Source organism: Pelmatolapia mariae, linkage group LG12 (genome assembly GCF_036321145.2).
Source record: "Pelmatolapia mariae isolate MD_Pm_ZW linkage group LG12, Pm_UMD_F_2, whole genome shotgun sequence".
Lineage (NCBI taxonomy): Eukaryota > Metazoa > Chordata > Actinopteri > Cichliformes > Cichlidae > Pelmatolapia > Pelmatolapia mariae.
In genome coordinates, this window is record NC_086237.1 from 29,776,874 (window position 1) to 29,797,831 (window position 20,958).

General features: G+C 40.7%; 1 protein-coding gene across 3 annotated transcripts in view; it reads left to right on the forward strand.

The window, feature by feature from the left end:
- The window catches only part of sema6a (sema domain, transmembrane domain (TM), and cytoplasmic domain, (semaphorin) 6A), a 102,743-nt gene extending 86,083 nt beyond the window's left edge, over window positions 1-16,660 (forward strand). For 2 of the 3 annotated variants that reach the window (XM_063490813.1, XM_063490814.1), the window contains 2 exons: window positions 1,951-2,130; window positions 13,551-16,660. In XM_063490813.1, the coding sequence (XP_063346883.1) occupies window positions 1,951-2,130; window positions 13,551-14,713 (1,343 nt within the window). In that variant the 3' untranslated portion in view covers window positions 14,714-16,660. The remainder of the gene's footprint in view (window positions 1-1,950; window positions 2,131-13,550) is intronic. The other variant, XM_063490815.1, reaches the window with a different exon arrangement.
- The last annotated feature ends 4,298 nt before the right edge of the window (window positions 16,661-20,958 follow it).

Genomic DNA, 20,958 nt, shown 5'->3' on the forward strand with positions numbered 1-20,958 from the left:
ATTTTAATGATTGCCACGCCACACAGAAGAGGAGGAGGCTCTGGGTGGTGTTGTGTAGGTGCCTGTTGTGCGTACTCTACCAGCAGCATCAACCTTAGCCTTTTGAAATGCCTCCCCACCTTCAAACACACGCCTAAACACATATTGAAAAGGAACACACATGCGCATGCACACACACACGCACATTGCTGTCACCTCCTTCACGCAGATAGCGTGTCAAAATGGTAACTGGGGGCTGAGCTCCACAAGAGGCTGTTGATAAAAGTGTTGTCACTCTGCATCTAGGGAAGATCAAAAAACAAAAAAACACGCGGCTCATTACATTAAACACAATGTATAGCTTCTTCAGAATTGTGTAGGGTGGCTTAACTGTAAGCATGTGGGATGGTAATGTGATTAGCATGGTTCAAAAATAAACTCTCCAGCAAAGCTTATGTACAGATTTTGCCTATGAAACAAAATGAGAAAACTTAAGACAGACAGAGACAGGCAAGCACAGACTGTATGAGTTATATGCAAAGCTGGACACAGAGGAGGGGGGTATGATCCATCCTCCACAAACGAAAGAGTACTGTGTTGCAGTAGCACTGAATTTATTTCCTCTGAGATACAGCTGGTGTATTTTGTTCAGTGTTAATGGGTACATTTACATGGAGCCTGATATTCTGCTTATAATCAGTTTAAAAGCCCAAATAGAATAAAAGTGCTCCACAAAAATCACCTCAGTTAAAATAAACGGTGGGATTCAATGAGTTTCCGAGGGGTGTAAGAAGCATCTGATCAGTAGGAAAACTGTACCAGGTAAACAGTTTATCAGATACTTTCAGGCTGCATTTTATTCTGAGCGCGCCCTCGGTGTTGACTCAGATGCACGGGGACATACGCAACATTGGTTTCCAAAGATGGCAGCTTTCCAAGCCAAATTTCTCCTCTGCAGATGGTTTGGTTTTAATACAAACTCAAAGATAATTAAAGAATTAAGAGCAATGCAAAAACAGCAGCTTGTCCACCGCGCAGAGGATAGACATGTGTTTGTTTCAGAAACTGATAAAACACCTGCCAAAGAGTTTGACATTTTTATGCATGCCACACTTTTTCAGTTAAATGTATTGAAGTATGTAAACACTATGTCATAATGATATTATATCCCATCTAAGCAGTGAAGACAAGATGAAAATAATATGCATTCTGTATTGTGCAGTTACTTAATGTATTGTCTGAAAAAACCCTAATTATTAAATTGTATGTTTTTCTTTTGCACACTATTACATTCAGTAACTAAAAGCAGTGAATCTTAACGGTCTGGAACTAGAGCTGCAAAATATTTAGGATTTTGGCTTGAAAATGATTTAAAAAATGGTTGCAGAATGAATATTAATTTTCTTTCGGCTGCTGTTTAATACAGACTGCAATTTTGAGTTGGAGAAGCCATCGGTGCACATCGAAATGAATTAAACATTGCTGCAGAAATGATTGGAAAGCCAGATTTAAAGTTAGCTTGAGAAAAGGAGCAGGATGAACATGAGCAGAGTTAGAACCACTTTAGCTGGAGAAAAGTTACAGGCAGACTTCTTGACAGGAGCGATGGAAAAGAAATTTTGTCTCTTGTCCTTCATATCAAAGGCAGGCACCCTACGGTGATTGTACAGAAATACAATTGTACTCTTTTCAGCTGTGACGGGCCCAACAGTGTCAGTCAGAACAGGAGGGGGGGAGAATGATAAAGATATAGAGACTCTGAGAATGACAGACAAAAAGAAACACACACGCACACATTCACTAATGAGTTGCCTAGGGTCACACTTTGTTGCCTTACACAGCCCAGCAAGTGTGTGCTAGTGTGTGTGTGTGTGTGTGTGTGTGTGTGTAAGCACCCCTGCTGTGCTTTCATGCACTGAATCTGGTCCCTGACTGCCATGAGAGTCAGTTAACCTGTGTTGTGTCCGGCAGGCCACCATCACCACCGTCACCACCACACCCTCTCCCTTCCCACCTCGGCCCTGCCTGAGGCCGCGGATGGCCCCCTGGGGCGGGGCCGCATGGTGGAGCGGAAGGACCCCCCCATGAGTTCAGACAAAGGGGAGGACCCCTACATGGCCGTACCCTCTCAGACTCAGCCAGAAGCCAATGGTAAGCCTTGGAACGTCACAATAGCAGTCAGTTTGGTCCATTGTCACCTGTGGCAAGGGAGGGGGAAGGGAGGGATAAAAGGGAAGAGAAGGGTTTGCGTAATTGAGATTTACAGCCGCCTAGCTGCTTCCAGCTGACGAAGTGTAGAGACGGTGGATCGCTTTCTCTCTAGGGGACAAATCGCTTCACACTGTGCACATAAACCCCCCACTGAAACATATGCGCACACATTTACATTTGTAGGTACATGCACATAGACATTCGGTGGTCATAAGGTAGCATGTAGGCTATGTACACACCAACCCTCATGCACACACCACTCTGTAGGATGGATTTATTGTCCGTGGATTGTAATGCCCCACAGGAGATGTAATATCCAGACCATTACACTCTGAAAAGGAAGATGGCGATGTATTTATTTCCTCGGGAAGATGGCCCAGTCCCCAGCTCTGTCATGCTTTGCGACACGGTGACATGACATTGAACGCCCTTTTCTCCTGTGTTAACAACCTGCCTAATGCTGTACCGCCTCAAGGACGGCTCACTGGATAAATGAGTCAGAGTGAAAAGGGAGGAAGGGGAGGAGACGAGAGGGACAACCCACATCGTAGAGGGAAAGAAAAAAAGGTCACTGCGGTGCTGCCAATCCAGCCTGCTCTTTACTATCACAGACAAAGCTTAGAAGCCATTATAGCAACATGCAACATGTTTCTGCTAGTTTGTGCAGTCCATACTAACATAGGCATTACCCCGAAACATTAATTGAAATGACATTAATATTTTCATTCTGACTGTGGCCTGAAAGATGCAGTAGCATACTTTCTATAAACATACTAAATGTAAAGAAAGTAAGAAAGACAGAAAAATCAGCTAACGAGCGGAGTCTAAAATGTCTCCTTACTGAAGTCAGTGTTTAAAAAAAACAGGCATGCCTCTTTCAGTTACCCAGGGCATAAATGCAGTTTCAACCTAAGAAAGAACATACAGAATACTTTCTCATTCACAGGCTTGGAAAAGACTTTGAAGATGCTGAAGTGTTGACAAGTAAGATTGACAGGTTGATTTTACCTGCGCTGAATAAATACATTTCAGAAGAGTTTAAAAATACATGACGGTATGACTCAAATGCAGTGCCTTCACAAGAGAACCATAAACTGGGGCTAGCTAAAGTCACTAGTGCACATTTTAAATGTCTCCTGTCTATGGGATAAAGTGATGAGGCACAGCAGTGATTGAAGCACGTCAGCTGGAAGCAGTTAAGCACCACTTGGTAGATCCAAGCACAATGGTGGCAGAGACTTCAGACAGCATGCCTACAACCAGCATCACAACATGCTGTCGCTCCCCTTGTTGCCTTTGCCTGAGCAGGTGTAACCCGACGAGGAATGGCAAGAAATGCTGAGAATCAAACGTAACGAGAGCCAAAGCTGTCTTACGGTAATAGCTTTTTCCAAGATTAACATTCTGATTTCGGGAGACTTGTGGGTAACTCCGTGCTCAGGTAACTGCAAGACGACTTCATATTTCAATACAATGCTTCCTGCTGTTGTTGTTTTTTTCTTTCTGTATGGTCATTATTATTATTATTCTTATTATTATCATTTTTATGAGACACTTTTGCAGCTTGTGTCACTATTTATCTGTTCAATTTTAGCTCTACGGTCTTTTCTTTTTCCTTCGTTATGAAAGTCGGCTCTGATGATATTTTTTTTTCTTATTTTACTGATTTGCGTGTTTTCTTGTGAGCAGTTCTTGATATTTTGCATGGCTTGATCTCACACTACGTCTTTTTTTGCTATTTATATATTTGCCTTTCTTCCTGTGTTGATTGCTTTGATGGTATTAAGCACAGTTTTGCCTCCATACAGCTTAATGCTTTCAGCATGGCAAATTGAGCACCACAATCAAGAGTACTCATTTCCCGCTCCACCCATCCTTCCTCCTGTTCCTTCCTGTCTCCCTCAGTATGATTGGCTTCAGGTGTCAACTGTACTGTGAAAACTTAGCAAACTGCATGTATGAGAGTGAAAACCCAAACATGAATAAGCTATATTAGAAAAAGAAAGCAAAGAAGTCATTTTATCGGTATTTTAATTGCAAAGCAACACATCCACGCAGCCTATTTTGCAGAAGAAATCAGGGATAAACATTTAACCGATCAATCTCAAGTTTATGCTTGAGTGAAAATGTATTAGCTCATATCCAAAGTCTTTTGCGAGCTTATTTGTGATTTAAAACAAATTACAATTACGTCCCTAACTTTTTCATTTGCAGTTGAGACATTGTGGAATCTTATCTGCTAATGAATATTACAGTGCTGCCAATATGTATTAGTCCAGCACCACCAGAGTAATTAGAAATGCTGCAAAGCGATGGGTATTTGCACGCGAATGATATTCAGCACCCAACAGCATCACTGTCTGCCATTCCAGTGGGGCCATCACAGTAGTCAGGTGGCTGCTTGTGTTTCACAGTACATTTGAGCTCAGGGTCTGTCTGTGTGTCTGTCTGTCTGGGCATCATCTGCCTCTGTTATATTTTCTTCTACTTCTGTCATTCCACCATACACTCGTCGTCTGTCCTCCCATCGCTCATCCAACCCCCAAAACCACCACCAGCTCTGCCTTTTCCACCATCTGCTGCCATTGTGATCAGTCTCCCTTCCACAGGACCTCTCATCTGACTGGGATGGCATGTTCCAAGGCTATACCTTACCTTAGCGCAAATTAATTCCTGAACCAATTTATGGAGAAACCTTCCTCAAATGTCCCTCCCCCTCTCTTCCTCCACCATCTCTGTATCTCTTCCTCTTCAGTTTCTCCCCTTGCAGTCTGCCTCTTCTCCAACTGTAGTCATATCTCTTCCCCTGTCTGCAGGAATGAATCCTTGCTCTGCTCCCCACTTTGCTCTCTCTCCTTTTTTTTTCTACCTGTCTCCCTTTCTCTGGCAGGCTCCGATCTACCCACCTCATTCCCTACTTACATCCACCCCTCCCCCTTTAAACCCGACCTGTAGCCACCGCTGTGTTGCTCCAATTTATGGGTTCATTACAGCAGCTATCCAAGGGAAAAGGAAAGTGGAGAGGTGGAAGGAAAGGGGGATGGAGCGAGACAAGAGGGGAAAGAGACTTGGGAAATGAAGGGATTGAGGTACACATGATAAAGATTTATTAGACAGAACAGGGCAATAATGTAACATTGAACAAAGCGGTAAACAGACAGCAGGTGAATGAACTAGCTGAAAGATCTGAACAGAAAAGATGCAGGACAGGTGAATCAGAGAGGAAATAATATATTGTAGATAAACAAAGTGAACAATATTGTTTCTCTCTATCCCTTTCAGTCTATATTTTATGCTTAGTTAGCTAACGCTAAAAGAGCTGAATGTGAAAAAAAACAATCAAACTGTACATCTGGTTAAACCGTGAAACAAATTGCTCTAAAAATACAGGATGTTATCTGCAGTAATGTAGCATTTTCTGTGACTCAGGTTGTGAACAATAAGTGCTGATGCTTTTGAGAAGCAAAACATGAACAGCAAGCAGTTATTACTTTTTACAGTTTAATATCACTTTTGCTAAATATTTAATTTTCAGTCATTATTTTGCATATTTTTATGGTTAATTCAGTTAGGTTGCGTTTAGACTTGAACACTGGTTTCATGTTAAAGTCTAGCTAGCAATGGGCCACAACAAGAGTCTGGTAGTGATTAATCATGTTGAAGGTCTTTGTTAAAATAGTAATTACATTAGCATTCAAGTAAACATGGGTATGGGAATTTCAGCCAAACTGATATCTTGTCATACTTCAAGACAGGAAACTGAATTCAGTTAAATTTACCTACAAACGCTTTGTACAGCATATTTATTCTTGGAAAACAAACAAACAAACAAACAAAAAACACCCAGATTATCAACAGAATAGATTTATTAATTACAATTAATAACAATAAAAGGTTTTCAAATTAAGTATTTTAGTTGTGGTCAACAAAATATGGCGACAATAGTCCAGTTCAGTTTTAATGTAAAGGCTTGTATTAAGCTTTAGGTTCATGTTAAGGAACCCCAAGGAAGCCTTTAAAATGTCAGCACCAACATGAAGCAGGAGACAGTTTAATTAATGAATTTACATAACCCCTAACCACCACAGATGTGGTAGCAAAAGGATGTATAATAGAAGAAAGTATTTTTGGTTGCTCCCTTATATTCAGTGGGTCAACTTATCATTTAGCTCCACGTGTTTGTTTTTTTAGTGGTTTATTTTCCATTTTTAAGTGAAAATAAAAAACCTTTAATAACACAACATGCATTAATATTAGTAACAAAAACACATTAGTAATGTTCTAACAATAACAAACTGTACAAGTTTGATTTAAAGTGTGTTTAATGCTTTTTATAACAAATCTTATCCATGTTTCCTAACAGTCTTTTTTATTTTGTTTGTTTTGTTTTTTGTTTTTTTATTAACTATTAATCCTGTGACTCCATAGTGTACTGGTTAACGCATTGACGTAACAAATATAAGATCCCAGATTTTAGACCAGGAGAAACTAAATCCCGAGGACGGCTGCATATGCATATGGTGTGTAAACCATAAGACAAATAAGGGGGCAGCCAAAAGAAGCTTACTTATGAATATGTTATGTAGTCTAACTTCTTAACGATGCTATATATGTTCTTCATATTTTAATAAGACAATTATTATTTCCTTATTACCAATTAACTAATGTGTGGAGCTTGAAGTTAAGTGTTATCCCTTCAAGAAACTACGACTTATTGGTTGCCATGAGTGTAAAGTATAGCATATAGACATTTCTACACAAGCTTTAATGCCTGAGTATTACACATAATCCAGGCAACAAGTGTAATTCTTACTATAGACTAACTAAGAAAGTATTAAAAAGTGTTAAGAGACTAAATGCAAGTATTAGAGGCCATAATTATCTGATGAAATGTTTTGCTCTCTCGTGTAGTACCATTAAGTATTGGTTTACCACACTGATTAAGAAGAGGAAACAGGACGAAGAAAACTTCTTTTTGGATTTAATGTGTTTCTTGTACAGCATTAAATTTTGATTTTAATTTTTTTTTAATTTTTAATGTTACAAAACAACAACTGTACTTTTCTAGCGGTATGCTTTCCCTCAGTGTCAGGTTTTCACATTAATAGCTGTTGTCATCTGACAGCTGCTCTGCAAGGGTTATTTTCAGCTGCAGGCAGCTCTCTGACACCTGTGTGCCAAGGTGAGGCTGCTATGATAGAAGGAGAGTATGACCCTGCTCAGACAGGATTGCAGCACAATTCTTTCTGTGACAGAAAGTCTTGAATTTGACTTCATCTCAGTTGCTGGAAAGCAGTTGACTGAACATCTCACCGTAGTTACTGGGGATGCCCTGTCAATCTTAAATGTTAGCTTTACTTTCACCAGGAAAAATGTTCAATTATGCAGCAGAGAAAATAGCACATGTTTGTTTACAGTCAAACAATTGTTCCAAACATTACTGTATTGCACTCTATTTGATTAATTTTAATGATGCATAAGGATGGCTTTAACCATTGATTTGTCTTTATATTATCTCTACAATTCATTCAAAAACAACTAGTGTTAAATAGATGAAGAGGGCATAGTCATAATCTCGAATGTGGCCAGTAATGATCATATTTTACCATGTAGCTGCGTTTCTTTTGCAACCTGTGAGCAACAAAAAAAGATAAAAGATTATTTTCTTGGTTGTGTGATTATTATGGATATGGCTCTTGTTTCAGAATGCCCTCTTTTGTAGGTGAGCCAAGAGGTTTTGAGGTAATAGAGGCTTAGACTTAGTTTACCACGAACTCTGCTCACTGTCAGATAATGCACTTGGCTCCTGAAGTTTTTAAGGAGCCTATGAGGTTTAGCAGATTTGGAAATTTAATGTTAGTAGTTTCATATGTCCTTGCAGTTGAATGATAGGATTAAGGTTAATCCTGTAAAGTAGGATGATAGGATTTAAGTTAAAAGTTTATGGAGTGGCCCTTTAGGGCAGGCTGAATGTCTGTGTGTGTGGCAAAGACTAAAAAATTTTTAATTAAATGTTCCCACAACCCATGTTCCTGTCATTCCAACACCTTCACAATTAAGTAGTGGATTTCGGTTCCGTGTTTCTTACTGGTCAAAGATTGGGCTGGGTCTTTGTGAAGCAGATGAATTATTCGCAGCTCATTGTGAATCATAATAGAAACAGCGAACTGGATGCGTTCCCAGCATTACGCACTTCCCGGACTGACGTCAAACCATAAGCCATAATTTCCTCCACTGATTAGCTTATTGTTCTCTCAAACTGCTTTTGTTTAAAACACACATTCGCTGCTTACTTTTCCACTTTTATGTTTTGGTTACGCTTTTTAATAAGACCCCCTAACCGTTGACGGCTCGTACAAGAGCTTTGCTTTGTCTCTCGCCCATGTGAGACTGAATCTCATATCACTGCGGCTCATCCCTTTGTGCTCTTGAAGCTTGTCTAACCCACATTCAGCTGTCATTATTATACTTTGAACTGGATTTAAACAGTTATTTTCACGTTGTCCATGAGTGAGCCCTCATCAAGTAGATACAAGCCGAGGTTTTGTTCTCTTGTTGAGCACTAAAACATTTCTAAACAATTACCAATGGCTGCCTTTATGGATTCAATGAAATGCAATGCGTATTAGCACACACATAGCACTCCAGTGATACACAGAAGTCATTTTCTGCAGCCGACATGGTGAAATACACTTCGGTGGGTCACCAGCTGTATTACAGTGACTCATCAAGATTGAATATTAATTGAAAGAACTCAAGATTATAGACACGAATGCACACATAATTTAAAAGTCTACATTGTTTAAATAGTGACAAGCTGTTTTAACAGTTGCACTTAAACTCTAATGTGAGGGACCTTTTTGTGTTCAGTATATCAGCATGTAAAAATCTATCACCCAGTAATCTGAACGGGAGCGCTGTCAAGTCAAGGCATCAAATAGCTGATGAAAAATGGGATGTTTAATTTATGCTGATATCTTGTGACTATTAAATATTACAGTTTGTATGCAGGGAGTTGGATAGGTTAGTACATCAATGTTAATACCTCAGGTGCTGAATAATATAATTAGGGGTTTAATTATATCTTAACTCGCTCATCAGTATGCATTGCTCTGACTCAGGATTGTCTGATGAATGCTTTAATATTGAATAACACCATTAATGCAAGTGGCTCTTAACCCAAACATACACAAGACTTAATGGGATAATTTCCTAACAGGGGATTTAAATAGAAGTTAATGAATTGTTGTCACCATCCAAATACCAGTGTCCTTTTTAAAAGATGACAACAAACTGGTTCCTAATGAAAAAATAGGGCGTTTTTCGAGCTCTCGCGTCAGAGTAAATAAATGCGCACCACTTAACATTATCTGCTTTTTCATCCTTCCTTCTGTCTGTAGTCGGTAAGGTCCACTGTTTTATCTTTCAGCGAGTGAAACATAGTAAGTAGCAGTTAAGTCCAATTAAGATTTTTATCATTTTGCAGACAATGTCTTTATGCAGTCGCTCGCAGTCAGAGGTTAGGGCCCTCTCTGTAACCCCTCTGTGATTTTTAACTGCCTTTGAAGTTTTCTTTACACCAACACAAAGACAAGCTCTGTGGGCTTAAGTCAGTTGGTGCGTCTCAAAAGATTAAAAGAGTGGAAGAGCATCTGTGTGTGTCAGACAGATAGAGAGAGCATTCACAAGTTCCAGTCACAATAGATTACAATGTTTCTGATTTATAAGTAAGTGTTGCCGACCCGGCCTGTTTTGACAGCAAGACATATCTGAGTATCTGAGATATGTGTTTAATATCTGAATGTTGAGGCTCGAGGCGGTGTGAAATTCAAATCAATTCATCCGCTGAGAGAAGTGTTGAACTGCAGGATGCCTTATGATGCATTCTGGGGGCGAGGCAAGAGCGAAACCAGAAGATTATAAGTCACTGTATAGTCAGAACCTCAACAAGATGAGACTAAAGCGGAAAATCTGTGAGTTTTAGCAACACTTTGATACTTTTCAAGGTCAAGTAGTGGAAGTTTTAGAAAGTTTACAAAGATCGCAAATGATCAGAAATGAGCGGCATAGCCATCTTGATTCAAAACCCTGAGGTCCCGTGATTCAACTGAGACGGCCTTGGTGTCCTCTGTGGCAACTTTCATCCTCTTTGATGTTAAGATGAGAAACAATTCCTCACTTGAAAGATGGAAGTCTTCAAAGTTTAGCTTTTTTTTTTCTTTGTGTTTTACCCGAGGCCTTGGGCTAAGTACCTTCTGGAAATGTCTGTGTGTGCAGGAGAAGTGAGTGATGGAGGAAGGAGAGGAGAAAAAGAATAAAAGCTTTAAAAGAAAGAAAAAGGAGCCTTACAGGGCAGGTTAAATAGGGTTTTAACTTTAGCTCACACACCCACAAGAGAAGACAAAGATCCAGCTCCACAGTTCACCTCCTTCACCAGAATGGACAACCATTTGGCTCTGCCGCCCTCCGGCTTTGTTATTCAATATGAAGTCCAAACGCTCTATCGCAGAAGCTTAACCTTTAGCAGTAATAAATTCACTGTCATGAAAATTCATAACAGTTTTGATTTCCTCTTTTCAGCTTCTATGTGAGCCCCACAGACAGAGACATATGAAAGTATTTACTTTTAACAAGGATTATGGAAAAACGAGAGATTTGCCAATATATTTGTTTATGCTTGCACTTTTATTTTCCTACATAACTGTCCTTTGGAGATTTCCAGGTCTCCTGATCTCAAGTGAAACTGAATTCCTTTTACATCCCTTCCGTGTGCGCTGAAATATTTAACCCAGCAACTCTCAAAGAGCAGCCAGCCCCCACCGCCGCTGTTGTTTCTGCTAAAGGGTGATAACTTAGAAAGATCACAAGGTTGTAATTACAGCCTTGCCGGTCTCCACTGAATTGAACACTTACCATATGGAGGCTGAACGGTGTGAAAGAAAACACTCTGAAAGAAGAAGAAAGTCAAAAAAGTGATTCATTGTTTCTGCAAAGGAGAGAAGTAGCAGAAAGTGTGAATGAAAGATCTAAGTGAGGACAGTGGAAAGTCAAAGTTAAAGATAGCAGCGCAGAAAAGTATCTCTCTCGTTCTCAGATGTTACAGGATGAGATGGGAAGCAGATGTTTCATCAGACAGGCCGGCCATTTGGTCACGCAAGTTCGCAGCGTAACACTCGTCAAACGCGGATGCTTCGCTGCAGATAACACTCATCACTTCTCACACTATCCACACGGCTGAGCGTGTCCTCGATAAGGAAAGATTTTGGCCGGGAAAGATGCTTTTTTAAACCTTTTGTTTAACTTTTAGTGAGTTATGGCTGTGCTGCATGTTGTCAGCACCCTATTAAGGAGAAAAGTGAAGTTTTGTTTTTACAATAAATGAGGAATGATCTGGGTAAATGTAAGTGGCCTTTCTTATCCAGGTTGAGCTTCAAAGTCCAGACAGAGACTAAAGAGTGCTTAACTCCGGCTAGGAAAAAGGGGCTTTAACTCATGTTGTTGGGCTAATGAAGTATGACTGCAGCGAGTGAGATTATGGATGTTAGTTTGAGACAGTGTGGATTTCAGATCCATGAGAAAAGATTACCATGCTTTCTCTGTGTCTGTGTTATGTCTCACTGAGGAAACGCAGAAAGAAGATATTCTCCAAGTACATCCTCAGTGACACCGCTGAGCTGAAAAGCCAAACATGATTACCCAGCTCCTTCAGGATTTCGGAGAATTATTGGAACTAATGTTTGTTCTGCGGAAACTGCTTTTGAAAAATTACAGGGCAAATTGAAAAATTTGCAAGGAAGATGAAGAAAGTGACTCGTGAAGACGGCAAACTGTAAAAGGACGAAATTATTTGTTGCTTGTTGACAACTGTTGTTCAGCTTGCCTGTGAACAAATGTTTATATTCATGCAGCCATTGTATACTTCATTATCTGCAATAATACCTCAGGCAGGCCTGTTCCTTGCACAGCGTGTCACTGTTCCAAATTGCAAAAACTGAATTTCAAAATATCAGAAAAAAAAGATTAACAAGGCAGAGTCTGAAGTTGGCAGCGGAAATATTTTATTAATGCACTTCAGTAGGAGCAATCTCAAAGAAGTGAAACAAAAGGAACAAAAAACAAATTTTCATCCAATTTTTCCACCTGTAGCTGGATTAGTAGTAAATGAAAATGTCTGATTTGTAAAAGCTGTTATACAAATCATATCACCCACCTACTGCTTATTTTAGAACAGCGATTCATTGTAAACAAACCTCCTCTGTACAGGAAAGACTCACGGATATCAGCTTAAATTACTTCACATACATTCCAGCTTGTTTTGGATTTTTTTCCAGCATTTTGGGGTAAAGATTCCTCAGTGTTGAGGAATCTATTCATGCCTTACACATGTGAAACTGAGTCACGTTGTGGAGACGAGCGATGCCCCTGCTGTAGCCCCTTTACACGATAGAGGATTAGGCAGGTGGGCTCTATCTGTGGTAACTGATCTGTACGGGCCACAGGTCATGTGTGAAGGCATTATAAATCTCTCGGCTGTGGACTGGTGTGTTTAACCCAAAGAATAGTGTGCTGCATTAGATGTCTGCATTCATCCACAGGCTGCAGGCTATCATCTTTGAGCATGCATGTGTGGGAGGTGCATGTGTCCACGCTCGTGTGTGCGTGCGTGCAGTCTGTTGTTGACCCTGTTTTATTAAATACAACCTGCCGCTCCCGCTCACCCACCGCTAAAATGCTCCATAGCTTCCTTTATTGAATTATCTTTTATTTGGCCGTATCACAGTGCGTCTTTGCCAGTCTTTGAAAGTGGCGCTTTCATAAGACACTGATGACACAGCTCATTGGATTTAGCGCCTAATCAGAGGCTTTTTAATGTATTCTCTGTGATTCATGAGATTGGATCCAAGCTTTATGAAAAGTCTTCCATTTGCATCTATGAGAAGAAAGGGCTCGGGTATTTCAGGTTCCTTTATCGGAGCTCATATCTTTTTTCATTTCAGCAGAAGGTTTTATCTGGGATTTAAAATGTGAATCATAATCACCCCTCCAAAACACATTTTCACTCTGAGATTGGATTTTTGGGGGAAACATTGAATCTTGCTACTTGAAGCTACAATTTTGAATAGATGTTTCCTATGATGGAATAAATCCTTCTGCATTTGCATGTTTTTTGTAAAATTATTTAAACCGTTAATCTTTTTGCCCAGAAGATATCTTAATTATTGTAACTGGTTTTTATGTTTTGCTTCATCTTTTAAGAAGAATCTTTTTCAGCATCTCTTTTATTTTCTTTGAAACAATTGGCTTCAAAACATCTCTTTTTAGTCTGCCTGTCTGAATGTCATCTCTGTGTCTCTCTGCAGGCGTGATCCGTGAGAGCTACCAGAAGGGTCGTGACCAGCTGGTTCCTGTAACCCTCTTGGCCATCGCCGTTATCCTAGCATTTGCCATGGGCGCCATCTTTTCTGGCATCATTGTCTACTGCGTCTGTGACCATCGTCGTCGAGACATGGACCTGACAGGCCGTAAAGAAAAGGACACCCACCACCTCCACTCCCGCCGGGGATCCATGAACAGCGTAACCAAGCTGACGGGTCTGTTTGAGACGCAGGCCAAAGAAGGTCGCCCCGAGGCAATTCTCACACCTTTGATGCACAATGGAAGACTGACGCCAAATGGGAAGATGCTCATAAAAGCAGACCAACACCACCTGGACCTTGCGGCTCTGCCAACGCCTGAATCCACCCCCATGCAGCCGCGTCGTAAGCCCAGCCGGGGAAGCCGTGAGTGGGAGAGAAACCAGAACCTCATCAACGCGTGCACCAAGGACATGCCACCAATGGGGTCGCCTGTTATCTCTACCGACCTGCCGCTGAGGGCCTCACCGGGGCACATCCCTAGCGTTGTAGTTCTACCTTTGCAGCAGCATCAGCACCAGCTTCAGCCTCATCTGCAACAGCACCAGCAGTCCTACCAACATGAGTATGTGGAGCAGCCCCATCACAGTGATATGAGCATGGGCCACGGTGTAATGGACGACCAGGGGGCCACCCTGGAGTACAAGACAAGCAAGAGCCCGTGCCACAACCTCAACATGGCTGATCCAGATGCGGTGCTGCCACCTCGTGTGCCCCAGCGGGAGGCCTCTCTCACCATCCCACCTGCTGTCCCACAGATGGGCAAACGCCTGGAGGTCCACTCGTCAGTCTACGGGCTTCGGAAAGGATCAGCATCTGGTGCTTGTGGATCCTCCGCCCTCAAGAAACACAACACCAACTCCTCTAACTCCTCCCATTTGGCGAGACACCACAGCTTCAACCGTGTTGAGACTCCACCACCTGCACCTCAGAGGGTGGACTCCATACAAATGACAGCACAGGGCATATCTCTGTCAAGGCAGCCTGGAATGAGCTCCTACGGATCACTGCCTCGAACGGGCGTCAAATATCTCAAGCCTGATGTCCCCCCCAAACCCTCTGTAGTCTCACTCTCCACAAAAGTCAAGTCCAGTGACTCTGGCACATAGTTAGGTTGTTAGCCTGTCGGTCCAGTGTGAACAGACAGTAGTGAAAGGTGTTTTCTGGCAGAGAGAAAAAACAGGGAATACTGTACAACTTGCATCTCCTTTTTGTGTTTTTGTTTGTTTTTTGGTGTACAGTACAGTGGAAATGCAACACAGTTTTTTTTCTTAAAGAAAACACTTTCTTTTTATATAAATATGTAAATATTATACCATGGTTGTTGTCGGTTGTGGCAGTCATTGAGCTCATGCTCTGGCTGGCTCACAGCTCCTCTGTAAACACACATGGGAACATGTGCTACTGAAAAAGAAGATGATGCTTGTCCTGAATATTTCATCCATTGGCACCCTGTAGCATTCAAGACAGTGGCTCTCTTGTTTGTGGTGTCTTTGTTTACTGAGACTTGATTCGATACTTCGTCATGCTGGTAAAAGCACATACGAAGACGTCACAAGGGGGTTGGAGAATAATTGTTGTACAATACCTTGAGGACAGGAGGATCTGCGCAAACAAGCACTCAGAGAGAACGAGTTCGGACTGAAAGGACAGACAGCTGCCTGAGTTCTGGCGGAAACTGTGAAAAGCCTCTCAGTGTTACAGCAATCAAGTCCTGCCTGGGCATGACTGAAAGCCTGGGCCAGAAGAATCTTCTACTGTACTGGTGACTGAATAACACATGACTGTTAATACTAATAGCTTGTTGTATTTATTTTTATTAAGTGCTTTTGAAAAACAAACAGACTGACTTTCTAGGCTTGGAGAGAAAGAGGACAAAGAAGAGATCTTTTAATATTAATTAATCAAGAGTGAGGAAGAAAATATTTAAAGTCATTAAACTGGAGCCAGTAGAACTTTCTTAATGACTAAAGTTCAACTAGGTCTTACTGTGTGCTCAGTGGGACCTGCAGCTTGAGAATATACGTGACCTCTGTGACGACGAGGAGATATTTATTTAAACTGTGCCAGACCAGGACTTTTACTTTTACGGACCAGAATCTCCTTTGTTTTAGACCAATCATTTAAAAAAAAAAGAAAAAAAAGAAAGGAATCCTGAATCTCACCCTTTCACTCCTGCAATCAGCACTGTGGTTTTGTGTGAGTCCCAAACATTTGTCCTGATTGGTTGCTGGCTTACTGGTGCCATCAAAGCTCACTGTTGCATGTTGCAAATATAAGAGAAGCAGCTGCAGCAACCGCACGGGGGGATCTGCATACAAAAGGAAGCTGTAAGTGAGGCTGCAAGCAAACGAGCGGTGCCTCCATCTTGGAACGTATCGTCTTTTCTAGCGGCGTCACGCGGAAGAGCGGGCGAAAAAAAGGAAATTATAGGAACATCTGTCTTGCCTGCTTCTTTTTCCACATGTAAATTTGTGCCTTACACCCTGAAGTAGTGACAATGTTTTCTTTAATAGCTGTTAACTCTGTCTCCTTGTTGTATTTTTTTTATTTTCTTTTTTTTTTCTTATGTCATGATATTTCCCTTGTTTGATAAAAATGCAATTAAAGAATGTAGGTGTTATTGTTGTAATTCTGGTCCCTAGACAAAACACACTTACAGACCAGAGGGAAGAGAGGAAGGAGCAATTCCTTTCTTCATTCACACACTCTCTCTCTCTCTCTCTCTGGCACACACACATAAACACATGCACACATACACACACACACTCATCTTTGTGATTCATTTCTGATTGTGCCATTAATGCGCTTGAAACGACCCTTTATGTTGTGCTGGCAGTGTCGATAAAGACTTTGTGAGTGTTTTTGATTTCCTGTTTTATACAAAGTCCTGGTATTTGTTTTTACTTGTTTTTTGTGTTCGTTTGGAGTGATGGTTAATTGGTTAACGGAACAATTAACATTTGTTGCTTAAGGAGGCCAACGTAGGTGTATCTTCCCTTGGTGCACTGTGATAGCACCATAGCAAACGTACAGTATGAGATACACGTGAACACCCAGTGTACTAACACAAGCCGAGGCTTCTTGCGCGCATTGAAACATTCATTTGTTAGACGGTTGCATAAACAGGCTGGTTCCTGTGGAAAAGAAAAAAAAAAGATGACATTTTGAAACAACACTATTAAAAACTGTACTTTATTTAACCCCCTTTTTGTAAGCGAACACAGTTTGGGAAGTTTAGAGATTTTTTTTTTTTTTTTTGCCTCACTAACTCTCGTTATCAAAGCCTTGTGAATGGCTGAGAGTTTAACTAATCAGATGATTTCACTTCCTTTTTACTTGAGGGTTTTTATGGATCACCCCACACTGAAACACTTAAGTCATTGGAGCACTCCCTTAGTGTTGTATGTGTAGATAGGTTAAAGTTTTCTCGATATCAATATTCTTTCTGGAGGAAAGCCAAGAGTGTCTCAGTCCACAGCTCGAATAAGACTGACATGCAGGATCTGGGACCTGACTAATGTGTACATAGATGCTCGAAGGGAATGGTTGCACGTGACGAGGTCATGGGCAATGGATTAGTTCAAAATATGAGCCGAGAGCAACGTGTCCCATCTAAAACATGGTCTGGGATAAGCTGCAACAGTTATAGCATTGATTAACTTGAAGCGAGGACCTTCAAAGTTCAGATAAGCATAGACATGTGTTCACTCTAGACTTTCATAAAACTACTTTGCTTTAAATTAGTGTCTGAACACCTTATTTACACCCTCCGGTGCACTGAGTGCATGAACCAGCAACATTCCCACGCCTGGAGTAAGGCTTATCCTCAGCTGAGTATTTCTGGTTTTGAAATGCTCAGTTGCGTTGTCTCCCACCTGGATGAATTGTCATGTCCACACTGAATGTGAACAAGAGAACCTGTCTAGGTTTGAAGGTTAAATGTCCACATCCTGTGTAGACAAGTACTTTTGGCTGTGGGTGCATTTATGATTCAGCAACATCAAGTGTTTTGATATTAGAGAAAAGTTGAGCGTTTTAAAGGCTGAAGGCTGCTGTGGACAGTGAGGTTCTTTGGTGTGTGCCTTTTTGTCTTTCACCCTTGTTATAATACACTGCTAGATGCAAATCTACTCTCTTCTCAACTTCTCAAACTTTTGAACTTTGTAAGCTTGTAAGATATCGTGACGTCACAAAGTTTTTTGCCCTACTCTCTCCACTTCCTTAACATCTGATTCACAGCTTAATGTATGTTGTAAAGAAAAAAAGAACTCTTTAATTTAATGCAAAATGTAATAAAAAAAAAAAGAAAATAAAATTCTTGTCATGAAGACTGTGATATGTCCTTGACTCTTTCCACTTGTTTCCTAGCCTGAGGTTATCTTTATTCTGGGAACATCTTTAGTTGCTGGATTTTGTGCAACACTGTCTGGGGAAAACCAAACCTTGGTTTTACCCAGGATTTAAACGTTCTTTTGATAGAAGATCCCTTTTAAGAAAATATTGTACTTTTATGACCTGAAGTACACTATTCTATTTTCGCTTGTAATACCACCACCAACCCCTTGAGATCTGACAAACATTTCCTACAAAGCAAGCTTGAGCTGATAAAAGGAAACTTAAATTTAAGTAGTTCTCAACTTCATTATAGATAAGTGAAAAAAGACAAGGTTATGAGCAGAGGGAAGAAGCCTGTACTCCATTTCTATGGTTGATCATGTTGGTTAAATGAAGCAGGCAGCTTGATGCAAACTGAAAGCAGATTTCTGTATGCAGGTTGGTACTCTGAGCACTCCAAATGACCTTTTAACCTAGAAGGAGCTTGGCCCATTATACTTTTGTTGTAATCCATTTAATGCCATACAGGCAATCAACGGAATTCTTCACAGATGTTTTGAAGGCAAATGAAATATAACAGAGATTTCTTACACTTCCATTCAAAAGCCTTGCAGGTTTTTTGTACGTGGACTTTTAAGTGAAATCAATTCAATCCCTTCTCAAGGGCAGAGACAGATGGCTCGACGTTGGAAACACAGATACAGTGGGATGCAAAAGTTTGGCCAATCTTGTTAATAGTCATTATTTTCCTGTATAAATCATTGGTTGTTACAATAAAAAAATGTCAGTTAAATATAACACATAGGAGACACACACAGTGATATTTGAGAAGTGAAATGAAGTTTATTGGATTTACAGAAAGTGTGCAATAATTGTTTAAACAAAATCAGGCAGGTGCATAAATTTGGGCACCACAAAAAAAGAAATGAAATCAATATTTAGTAGATCCGCCTTTTGCAGAAATTACAGCCTCTAAACACTTCCTGTAGGTTCCAATGAGAGTCTGGATTGTGGTTGAAGGTATTTTGGACCATTCCTCTTTACAAAACATCTCTAGTTCATTCAGGTTTGATGGCTTCCGAGCATGGACAGCTCTCACACCACAGATTTTCAATAATATTCAGGTCTGGGGACTAGGATGGCCGTTCCAGAACGCTGTACTTGTTCCTCTGCATGAATGCCTTAGTGGATTTTGAGCAGTGTTTCGGGTCGTTGTCTTGTTGAAAGATCCAGCCCCGGCGCAGCTTCAGCTTTGTCACTGATTCCTGGACATTTGTCTCCAGAATCTGCTGATACTGAGTGGAATCCATGTGTCCCTCAACTTTGACTTTGATTCCCAGTCCCTGCACTGGCCACACAGCCCCACAGCATGATGGAACCACCACCGTATTTTACTGTAGGTAGCAGGTGTTTTTCTTGGAATCAGTCCACAGCACCTTATTCCACAATGAAGCTGGCTTGTCCAAATAGGCTTTAGCATACCTCAAGTGGCTCTGTTTGTGCTGTGGGCGGAGAAAAGGCTTCCTCTGCATCACTCTCGCATACAGCATCTGCTTGTGTAAAGTGCGCTGAATGGTTGAACGATGCACAGTGACTCCATCTGCTGCAAGATGATGTTGTAGGTCTTTGGCGCTGGTCTGTGGGTTGACTCTGACTGTTCTCACCATTCGTTGCTTCTGTCTATCCGAGATTTTTCTTGGTCTGCCACTTCAAGCCTTAACTTGAACTGAGCCTGTGGTCTTCCAGTTTCTCAATGTTCCTAACTGTGGAAACCGACAGCTTAACTCTGTGAGACAGCTTTCTGTATCCTTCCCCTAAACCATGATGGTGAACAATCTTTGTCTTCAGGTCATTTGAGAGTTGTTTTGAGACCCCCATGTTGCTACTCTTCAGAGAAACTTACAATTGACCCCCTTAAATACTCTTTCTCATTATTGAATTCACCTGTGTATGTAGGTCAGGGGTCACTGAGCTTACCAAGCCAATTTGAGTTCCAATAATTAGTTCTAAAGGTTTTGGAATCAATAAAATGACAACAGTGCCCAAATTTATGCACCTGCCTGATTTTGTTTAAACATTTATTGCACACTTTCTGTAAATCCAATAAACTTCATTTCACTTCTCAAATATCACTGTGTGTGTCTCCTATATGATATATTTAACTGACATTTTTTATTGTAACAACCAACGATTTATACAGGAAAATAATGACTATTAACAAGGTTGCCCAAACTTTTGCATCCCACTGTAAAAACATTACCTGTTAACTTCTCAAAATGACAGTAATCAATATTGTTATCAAATGACTATGAGAGGCAGGTGGGCACTAGAGATTAACCCACAGAGAGTGATCCCCCAAATCCATTCACAGTATCCCATCAGCCCACAGAGTACTACAATGTCTTGGAGTTACTACTAAAAAAAAAGTAATATATTACACATTACTTATTACCTTTCTTTAAAACAATGTGGTATATTACTTAATGACTCAATGAAGAAAATAATTTGTTACACTACTTGTTACATTAATTTCATATATTGCTCTGTAACATGACCTATAATGCATTGTTACATAATTAGTAGTTAATAATATCAACCTAATGCCTAATGCTTCAGCGGGAAATCTGTCTGTAACTTACAACATATGCAGAAATCCTTCTTAACCCTACGCTGTAACCCTCAGCACAACCTGACATGCACTTCTCGAGAAATGTAACTAAACGTGAGGTCAACGCAGCTACGACTCTGACTGGCGTAGAAGAGGGTTGCAGGCTTAACAGGGGTTTCCAGTTACTTCGTAAGTTACGACATAGATAATGACACAAATCTTCATCATAACAAAGAACATTCAAGAGTTTTGTTCTAGTGTTTTTTTTTTTTTGCTTCTAGTGCTTAAGGTTGAACACAAAAGTCAACAACACAAGGAAAAGTTTATCCTTACAAAGAGTCGAGTTCGAGTCAGCAGATTGTTTCCGTTTTGGACACCGCTTGCATTTTACATCACACTCTTGTCCTT